The sequence below is a fragment of the Microtus ochrogaster genome, chromosome 8, assembly GCF_000317375.1.
Source record: "Microtus ochrogaster isolate Prairie Vole_2 chromosome 8, MicOch1.0, whole genome shotgun sequence".
NCBI classification, from domain to species: Eukaryota; Metazoa; Chordata; class Mammalia; order Rodentia; family Cricetidae; genus Microtus; species Microtus ochrogaster.
Window position 1 is genome coordinate 14,478,694 of NC_022015.1, and position 9,944 is coordinate 14,488,637.

The 9,944-nt window shown below is 46.7% G+C and overlaps 1 protein-coding gene across 1 annotated transcript in view; it reads right to left on the bottom strand.

Annotated features, from left to right (window-relative positions):
* Otoa (otoancorin) overlaps nt 1-9,944 on the bottom strand; it is an 82,144-nt gene that overhangs the window by 20,101 nt on the left and 52,099 nt on the right. The window contains exons 18-22 of the mRNA XM_005351171.2: nt 9,195-9,268; nt 8,712-8,847; nt 7,570-7,760; nt 4,296-4,389; nt 1,121-1,250 (exon numbers count right to left, since the gene is read on the bottom strand). Coding sequence (XP_005351228.1) covers nt 1,121-1,250; nt 4,296-4,389; nt 7,570-7,760; nt 8,712-8,847; nt 9,195-9,268 — 625 coding nt within the window. The remainder of the gene's footprint in view (nt 1-1,120; nt 1,251-4,295; nt 4,390-7,569; nt 7,761-8,711; nt 8,848-9,194; nt 9,269-9,944) is intronic.

Below are 9,944 nucleotides of genomic sequence, written 5' to 3' on the forward strand. Positions count from 1 at the left end.
TCTTACCCTCCCAATACCCACTAAATAAACTCTCCATACCCAAGCTCTCTCCACATGTCTGTCAGTCAGTCTCCCATCCACCGGGTCTCCCACCCATGGGACCTGCCAGGGTCACCTGCACCATAAATTGTGGCACTATCCCCATCGCTATCATGCCAGGTACAAGTCTGTATTTAACAGGTACTCAGTACAGATTATAAAAATGATGACACTCCTGGTAATCCTGGTGCTCAGGAGGCTGAGGCAGGAGGATTAAACATTCAAACCCAGCCTGGTCTCAAAAGCAGGAAGCAGAGGAAGAAATTTCTGATAATTTCCTACCATTGCCAAACCCTCTGGAGCCTGGAAGGATTAAACTCTTTCTCCCTCACAATGACCCACCGCAGTTTATAAAATTCATATTACCCAACTTGAGAAGGTGGAACCTGATGCACAGCTGGGCATGGTGGCTCTCACCTGCCATCCCAGCACTAGGGAGGCTGATGCAGGAGGAACAGGAATTTGAAGCTGCCTGGACCACACAATGAGCTGCAAGCCACTGAGCTACAGAAAGAAACACTGTCTGACATACCGAGAGTCGGAAGAGCTTAGAGAAAGTCACACGGCCAGTAAGTCACCAACTCAGAACCTAAACCCTACCAACCTGTACCATTTAGCTGCTAAGCTATGCCGATCCTTTAAGATAAGCCAAATTGAGGCTGTGGAGATGGCTCAGCAGTTAAGAGCACTGTCTCTTTCAGAGGACCTGGGTTCTATTCCCAGCACCCACATGGCAACTTACAACCATTTGTGACCCCAGTTCCAAGGGATCTAGCATCCTCTTCTGCTCACTGAAGGTACTGTACAAGCATGCATGCAGGCAAAATTCCCCATACATATAAAATAAAAATAAATAAATCTTTTTAAAAAAAATAAGCCAAACCTAATGAAATGCTTGTCCCATGTTGACTTGTCAAACCTTCATGCCCGGCCCCTGATTTCAGATACAGGCCTGTCATTCTTTGGCCTGTGGGTTTTGCCATTCTACCGCTGTACAAGTATTTCATACAGCTGCCTGAAAAGGAGATGCTGTTATGTCACAGGAAACAAAGCCACCATAGATGCCGGGTTAAACACTCACCAAAGGTGAGGTCAGAGCTGGGGCTCTCATTACTGCTGTTCCGAACAGACTCAAAGACAGCCCAGAGGAATTCTTTGGGGGGCAACATCCCAACCATCTTGGAAGCTGTTTGTTGTAGGAGGTCAGGAAACTGTAGTTAAAAGAAAAAAACACATGAGATGCATTTAAGTCAGAGTTTAAACGGTGACACTACTTAATGCCTCAAAATGTTTTTTTTTCTTTACAATATCATATTGTATAAATTTAATCCTTTACCCAACTAATATCATCTCTAATGGGGAATCCTACCAAATGATACTTGACTTCCACAGCAACACAATAAACACTGCATAACAGGCATCAATCACTTTCCACCCATCAGACTGCCAAAAATAAAATAATAATAATTAATGCTAAGCTGGATGTGGAAGGCTGTGCGTGTGAGATTGTCCAAAACTGTTGGATGGTGTATCACCACCAAGCAATCTGATAATAATCTGATAATATCCACAAAAGGCGTAAGTTTGCATACACCTTTGCTTCATTACTATTTTAATTTTTAGCTTTCTATTTATTATTTTTAAGGGGGGGCAACAACATTGGGGGCTGACAAGAAAGCCCAGTGATTAAGAGGACTTTCAGCTCTTGTTGAAGACCCAGGTTCTATCCCCAGCACCCACATTATGACTCACAATTATCTGCAAAAACTCCAGTTCCAGGGGATCCAGCACCCTCCTCTGACCTCCTGAGGCACAAGGCCTGCCAGTGGTGCACATACCTACACTCGGAGAAAACACTCATACACATAAAATACAAATAGACAGGGGAGGGTTATGTGAATTCTAACTAAAGGTTAACAGTCAGGGAGCTTTGGTGACCCTGGAGAAGGTATTGTTTCTCTTAGTGGAAATAAACCACTTTGTTGGGATTTGAGATAGTATGGGGAGCCCTGTCCACGAGACCAGAAAATGCATCAGGCTCTCTTACAAGGCCCTGCCTCACTGTTGCTCAGCCACCAAAGAGAAAGAGCCTTGTTGAGGCACCTCCCCTATCAGAATAGTCACAGGACACACCAGCAGCTCTCAGCCCTGGACAGATGGAAGAAATGCCTGTGAATTATGCAGATAATCAGGCCTGAACTCCACAGATGCTGAGTCAGACAGTCCAGCATAGTGACCACTGTAGAGACTCTTCAAGGCTCTATCTATTTACCTCTATCTCCCTCCCTCTCTGCTCCCCCATCACAGGGTCCCCCTATACAGCTCAAGCTGATCTGAAACTTGAGATATCCTGCCTCTACCTCCAGAGTGCTGGGATTGCAATCCTGAGCCACCAAGCCAGATCCCTCCAGTGCATTCAAATGTGCCCTAAGGTTCTGCAACGTTCACACACTGCAAAATCAGTCACGCTTCCGTCAAGATTGGACTCCAGGTACAGTAACGTTCCCACAAGTATGTGGTAATGCTATTGGTAAGCCATTGCATACAAGCACAGCCAAGGGGCCAACAAGATGGTTCATTGAGTAAAGCTGAGGACTGAATTCCATCTCAGGGATCTATATGGCGGAAGAAGAATTGATTCCCCTACTCTCTGACCTACACACACACACACACACACACACACACACACACACACACACACAGAAAGGAAGAAAAGAAGGAATGGAGGAAGATTTTGTTTCTTTGTTTGCTCGTTCTTTGTTTTTGAAAGGATAGCCAAGTCCTGCTGGATAACATTTTTGGTTAAGGGGCCACATAGCAACAGTGGGCCCAAGAGATGATGCCTTTTGCTGCTATCAGTTTGTGTGATGTGTTCTATTCTACAATGTTTGCTCAGTGAGATCACCCAAGGAGGTATGTCTCCTATGCTTCCCCAACCCTCATAACTAACTGCATTAATATTTGTATTATATTTGTATTTGTATATGCATTTTTACTTTTTAAACACATACTTATTTACTTATTTACTTGGGGGATGCCTTGCCATGGCGCATGTGTGGAGGGCAGAAGACAACTTTGGGCAGTCAGTTCTCTCTTTCTATCATGTAGGTCTCCGGGTTCAGCTCAGGTCTCCAGGCTTGGCAGCAAGTAAGTGCCCTTCGCCAATGGCCCTTGTAGTTACGATTTTTTTTAAATGCAAAGTGAATAGCCAAATGCTTCATATTTCTCATTATCTGGCTTTAAGAGGGATGTGTATGCACACATGGGTGGGATTTCTGAAAGGAAGCAGAGAAATCTGGGGATAGAGACCGGCTCTAATGGGGGGGGGGGGACTTGCTTTTCATCCAAGAGCCTCTGGGACATTTGGGATCTGTTTAACCAGAAGTATGTATATCTTGTTTTATTTTTAAAAGCATAGAGAATGATCCAGCAAAGCACCCACATGCCCACACTGCCTGCAGCTTCAGAAATAAAACATCACAGACATAACTGACAGGCGCATTCCTCACACTCCCACCTTGCTCGAACGATGATCCCGAATTTGGCGTAGACCATCCTTGTGTACGCTGCTAAACCGTTCTTGCTTTGAACATGCTCAAAATTAATTTAGCTAATATTTATTCATGTGCTGCGTATCCTACCACCATAATCACTTGCGGCGCAGGGATTTTTATAACTCCATGTTGCTTCTGAGGTTTTACCATGTTGATAGAAGGCTTTGACAACCTCGCAAGTGATTTTTTTTTTAAAGATCAGATCTGCATATAACACTTGTATATCTAGTGCTTTTGGTTATATGTTTGGACACCAAAAAGATGGTTTTTCTATGACTGGACAGAGGATGGAAGACAGGTTCATGCTAGTTTTGCACGCTGCTTTCTTACATTGCATCTGAAGCCCACACCATAAAGAGTCATTGTTTTATGATACGTACGTATGTTCATGCAACCATGCCCCTCTGGGTATCTGACCTAGAATGGGCAAGTGTATAAGGTGCTCACAGATCGCAGGATGCTAGATGTATGGCATTGGCTGTCCTGACTACATCTGTGTGAGGAAGGTCTGGGGTTCATCTTGCTCAAAACTCAGCTACTTTCCTAGAGTCTTGGCCAGTTTGTGATGAAGCCAGAAATATCTGAGCTCTCTGAGACGCAGTAGAAGTTTGGAGAACCACAGAGCCTGACAGGTTTTAACCAGCCACACTTTCTCTCCCTTTCAGATTCCCTCAGCCTTCTCCATACGCTGCACAGTGATACCTTTGTGGCCATTGTGCGCACTTCATCTCCTGAGAAAAATGCTAAGAAAGGCGCCAGGTCCTTCATCGTCTCCACTGCCCAATTCTGAGGTGGTCTAAGAAGAGACACAAGAAGAAGAGTGAAAAGGCATGCCATGGGGGTATCTGATGCCCTTGCATCCCATCATCCTTCAAACCTAGAAAGGCTATCGGTCCAGTCTTCTCACTTTCCTGAGCAACAAACAGACAAAAGTAGGCATTTGGCAAAACTGACCAACCAGAATTGTCCCTGGAACTTTAACTGGAACTACCACAAGCTCTTTCTGGCTCCCAATCTGTTTTACAAGTGTTGCCCCACTAGATGGATGGTCAGTTCCTGAAGGTGGGAACCACGCCTGTCTTAAGAGCCACGAGCATCTCCAGTCAGTCCCTTTAGGAGGAAGCTGCTGCATACTCGGCACACGTGTGTCAGGCTCTGTCCCAGGGTCTTCACTCACGTTTGTCTCCATTCCACAGATGCCAATACTAAAACTGCTTACCCTGTCGATAACAGCAAGACGCCTGTGAGAAATGACTACTGTCAAACTTTGTTCCCAGTGTTCAGTAACCGAGACAGGAGACATGAGCTTGAGGCCAGCCCGGGCTACACAGAGAGTTAGTTCCAGGCCAATGTGGACTGCAGAACAAGCTTCTGTCTCAACAACAACGACAACAACAAAACTGAAAACAAAAGAAAGACATGGTGCTAGAGAGATGGGTCTGCCGTGAAGAGCACTTTCTGCACTTGAGAAGGACCAGAGTTTGGGTCCCAGCACCCACATCAGGCCGTTCACCATCACCTCTAACTCCAGCTCCAAGGGATCCAATGCCCTCTTCTGGAATCCATGGGCACCTGCACTCATGCACATGCAAACATACATGTTTGCACATGAGCACATGCACACACATAAAAATAAATCTTTTTTTTTTATAAGCTGACGTCTCAGCACTGATTAATATCAAGGTCCTACAGAAATGTCTGGTCCACAACAGGAAATTCTACATAGGAAATGAGAGTTCTTCTTGGCTGCAGGGAGGTCACATTTCCCTGGATCCAGGCTTCTTCATCTTTATCATCATCAAATATCAATATCTTTTTGAATTTTTCTTTCATTCATTTATTTATGGAGGGGTTGTGTCATAGTAGGCTTGTGGAGGTCAGAGGACAAACTGAGAGAACCAATTCTCTCCTTCCACCAATTTATCCAGGAAATTGAATTCAGATCTTCAGTCTTAGCAACAAAGCAACTTTACTCCACGAGCCACCTCCCCAGCCCATCATCAGTATCTTAACAACAGCGTAAAATAACGTAGAGAAACAGAACGTCCCACTCACTGACGGTAAGAGCACAAGATGGGGCAGCCTCCATGAAAGACATTTTGATGGGTTCTTGAAAACCAAACACATCCTCCGCTTATGACCCAGCCACTGCATACTTCTGCATTTACACAAGAGGTCTGAAAACTTATGTCCCTAAAAAAATCTGCATACAAATGTTTATAGCAGCCTTAATTATAATGGCCAAAACTTGGGAGGCATGAAGATGCCCTCCAGCTGGTGAATGGACAAACCACCTCAGATACCGCCAGACAGTGGGGTATTATTCGGGGCTAATGAAATGAACTATCAAGTCAAGAAAGGACAGGAAGAAAACTTGAATGAATATTATTAGGTGAAAGAAGTCTATTTGAAAAGGCTAAATACTGAACGCTTCCACTACACGACCATCAGAGAATACAAAGCTATCAGTGGTGAGCAGAGACATGGGGGGATGAAGAACTGACTGGGCAGAGAAGAGGCCAGTAGAAAAGAAAAATACTAAACTTTTTTTTTTTGGTATTTTATCCTTTTTACATTTGGGGGAACAAAGGCCATGGCACATGTGTGAGATCATAAGACAGCTTATAGGAATCCATTATCTCCCTCCACCAGAGGTCATAAGACAGCTTATAGGAATCCATTATCTCCCTCCACCATGTGGGTTTCATTCAGGTCATCTGACTTGACTACAGATGCCTTTCCCCACTGAGCCAGTCACCAGCCTCAGTGTGATTGTGTGTGTGTGTGTGTGTGTGTGTGTGTGTGTGTGTGTGTGTGTGTGTGTGTGTTGGGTCTTTCTGTGTAGACCTTGATGTCCTGGAACTCATTCTGTATATCAGACTGGCCTCGAACTCGAACTCAGAGATCTGCCTGCCTCTGCCACCCGAGTGCTGGGATTAAAGGCGTGCGCCACCACTGCCTGGCTCAGCATGATATTATAATGAGGAATATGGCATCACACATTTGCCCAAACCTAATGGATGTGAACCAAGAGTGAGGCCTCGTGTAAACTCTGGGCCTTGGGTGCTGATGTCAACAATGATACTAATTTGATTGGATTAGGATAAATACACAGTTCTGGTAGGGAACAATGTAATACGGAAGCTATACTTGAGGAGTTGGTAGGCAGAGGAGTCTCTACCTCCTCTCAATTTATCTATGAACCAAAAACTACTCTTGCCAGGTAGGGTGGTATTTACCTACAATCCTGGCACTCAAGAGGTAGACACAGGCAGATCACAATTCAAGAATAGCCTGGACTCCATAACTCAAGGCCATCTGGAACTACGTAGAAAAAGTCTGTCCCAAAATAACAAGGACTGGGGTGTAGCCTAGTGATGGGGCACTTGCCTAACTTGAACAAGGTACTGGGTTCTATCTTCGGCATTCAGAAAGAAATTCCATAACGTGATCGCGATATCTTACATGTAAAGTATCATATCTTGTGATTATGTGTGCATGTGTGAGTGTGCCTGGGCATATATGTGCACATGGGTGTGAAGGCCAGAAGACAAACTTGGGCATTAGTCCTCAGGAGCTGCCCACCTCTTGTCCTTGTGAGACAGGGTCTCTCATTGGCCTACAGCTCAACAAATAAACTCGGTAGCATGGCCAGTGAGCCCCATTTCTCTAGTGCTGGAATTAAAGGTACATGTCACATCAAGCTGGTTTGGGTTTTGGTTTTGGTTCTAAGACAGGGTCTCTCTGTGTAGCTTTGGAATCTGTCCTGAAACTCTCTCTGTAAGACGGGCTGGCCTCAAACTCACAGAGATCTGCCTGCCTTTGCCTCCCAAGGGCTGAGATTAAAGGCTCACGCCAATACTGCCCAGCTAGTGCAGACTTCTTGTCCTAGCCTGGTGGTCTCTGTGGAAGCAACCAAGCCAGACCACACTCATCCATCCTGCCACACCCCCGCAGCACAGCAGGCTCCTCTTACCCCCACTGCTCCAGAAGCCTGGACTTCACCGCAGCCCTCTGCTCAGAGCTGAGAGCTGTGCAGCCCCTGAGGCCGTGCAGAGCAGTGGCCCAGGCTCTGGGTGAGATCCCTCTCTCAATGAAGGCGGCTGGCAGATGGCACAGGAGGTTTCCCACAATGTCCACAGTGTGCTCATCGGCAATGACACCGTCCTGAAACAACAAGGACAGCTGATGGGAGATCCGGCTGGAGTCAGGACACTCCCCATCCTCAGAGCCCATTAATCTATCTGGATCAGAATCACCTACCTTGCCACAGCCCACCAAAGATGGTACTGAACCTGATGCCCCCACACAGGGAAGCAGGCCTCCGGTGCCTGGGAAGCCCCAGCTTAGCACACAGCAGGGCCTCAGTAAATGGAGACTGTTACCATTGTTACTGCTCTAGGGATACTGCGTATATGATAACTAAGATCAGGACACACCCCTTAGTGGTAGAACACTGGCCCAGAATGCACGAGGCCCTGGGCTCCAGCATCAGCAACATAAGACAGGCATCTTGATACGGCCTAGGAAGCAGCACTTGAGCCTCCAGTGCTCTTTCTCGAAATGGCAAACATAGCATGTGCATGTGTTGGCTGTGGGAAGGGACTGTGGGAAGTGTTACAGGCCTTAGTCCACTCCATCATCACAGGACCTGTAGGTAGCAAGCATTTGTGCTCTGTGCAGATAGCGAAACTTCCTGGTTCCCAAGTACTACGCCTGGGTCCCTGACACGCAGCAATGCGTTGCCCCCTTTGTGCCCGCAAGCACTGCAGGATGCTGTGCATTTGTACCCACGTTACACATGAGGATGCTGAGGTGGAAGGAAAGGCAGGTTGGCTAAAGCCACAGAACCAGTTGCTGGCAAGGCTTAAAAAGAAAGCAGTCCTCCACTGTAGATGTCCATCATTCTCTCTCTGAGATGGAAGTTTCCAGTACCAATGGCCAAGATTACTCCAGACGATAATTTCAGGGCCTACTCTGAGACTCACAAGTCAGACTCCTAGCCATCACTGCAGGCTCAAGATGCCACCGAGTCCCTTCCACAGCTCCCTGAGACTGCCACAAACACATCAAAGGGTCGGGACACCAGGGAAAGTGTCTCCCAGGATGTTCTCTTACCAGACACTGTTGCACTTTCTTGATGACCAAGCTCCTTTTATGGGAATCTAAAACCAAGGTGTCCAAGTGTCTCTTCCCCAGGCTGATCAGAAAATGCACACAGCGAGAGGTGGAAATGGAAGCCAGGAAGCGGGACCTACAGAAAGACCAGAGGACGGAGGAAAGCGGTGTCTGCTCTGCACTGACCCGAGACCAGAGGCAACAACAGCACCAGACACCACCCCAGGGGTGTCCTGTAAGCTTGAGCACTCCAAGGGATGTGCCTTGTGTCTGAGAGCAAGTCTCCTATCTATCATGCTCCAACTTAGAGACCCCGTGGAGCATTGTCTTCTCAGAGCCCAGAAGTAACCCCAGACTCGCAGGTCTGACGCGTTCTTCACCCTGCCTCTGGTTCCTTAACAGAACCCAGAGGGAAAGAATCGCAAACTTCGGGAACCCCCTCAGTGGGTGACTGAGTCAGAAAGGGGCTCAGTGTTCACTTACGGGAGCGTAGTCAAGAGGAACGGTGGCAAGGAGGACCTTGAGACTTCCCAGTATTTCCATGCCAAACAATTGACCTACAAAGGTAAGCACGGGGAACTCAGCCAAACAGTAATAAAATCAAACACAGATAATGCCTCATAAATGTCCCTTTATGTAACAGAGTGTCTCACAGTGTAGCTACCTCTCCTTTGACCACAATAGCTGTCAGAGGCAAACTGAGGCACTGTCCCCTGAGACCAGAGGCAACAACAGCACCAGACACCAGAGCCAGAGGCAGGGTGGAGAACACGTCAGACATCTCAGTTAATAGTGAATAGTTGAGGAAACTGAGGCAATAATAAGATGAATGTATTCATTCATGTATGAGAATAACTTCATTTATGATTACAAAAGAGTGACATTGCATCTGAACATTCTTCAACGGTTGTGGAAATTCATTCAGCCAATAGTCTTGTGGGTACCAGCCCATGAGGGCATGGTCTGAGGTGCTACGTGTGGACTGATAAGCGCAGACAAAAAAACATGACCACTTTCTTGGGTGGTGGTCGGGGGCTGGAGAGATGGCTCAGCCGTTAAAGGCTAGGCTCACAACCATAAATATAAAAAAAGGGGCTGGAGAGATGGCTCAGCCGTTAAAGGCTAGGCTCACAACCATAAATATAAAGAGTTCGGTTCCCAGCACCCACGGCTGTCTCTCCAGCCACCTTTTTTTTGCCGGTTGTGGTGGCGCACGCCGGTAGGATTTGCTGA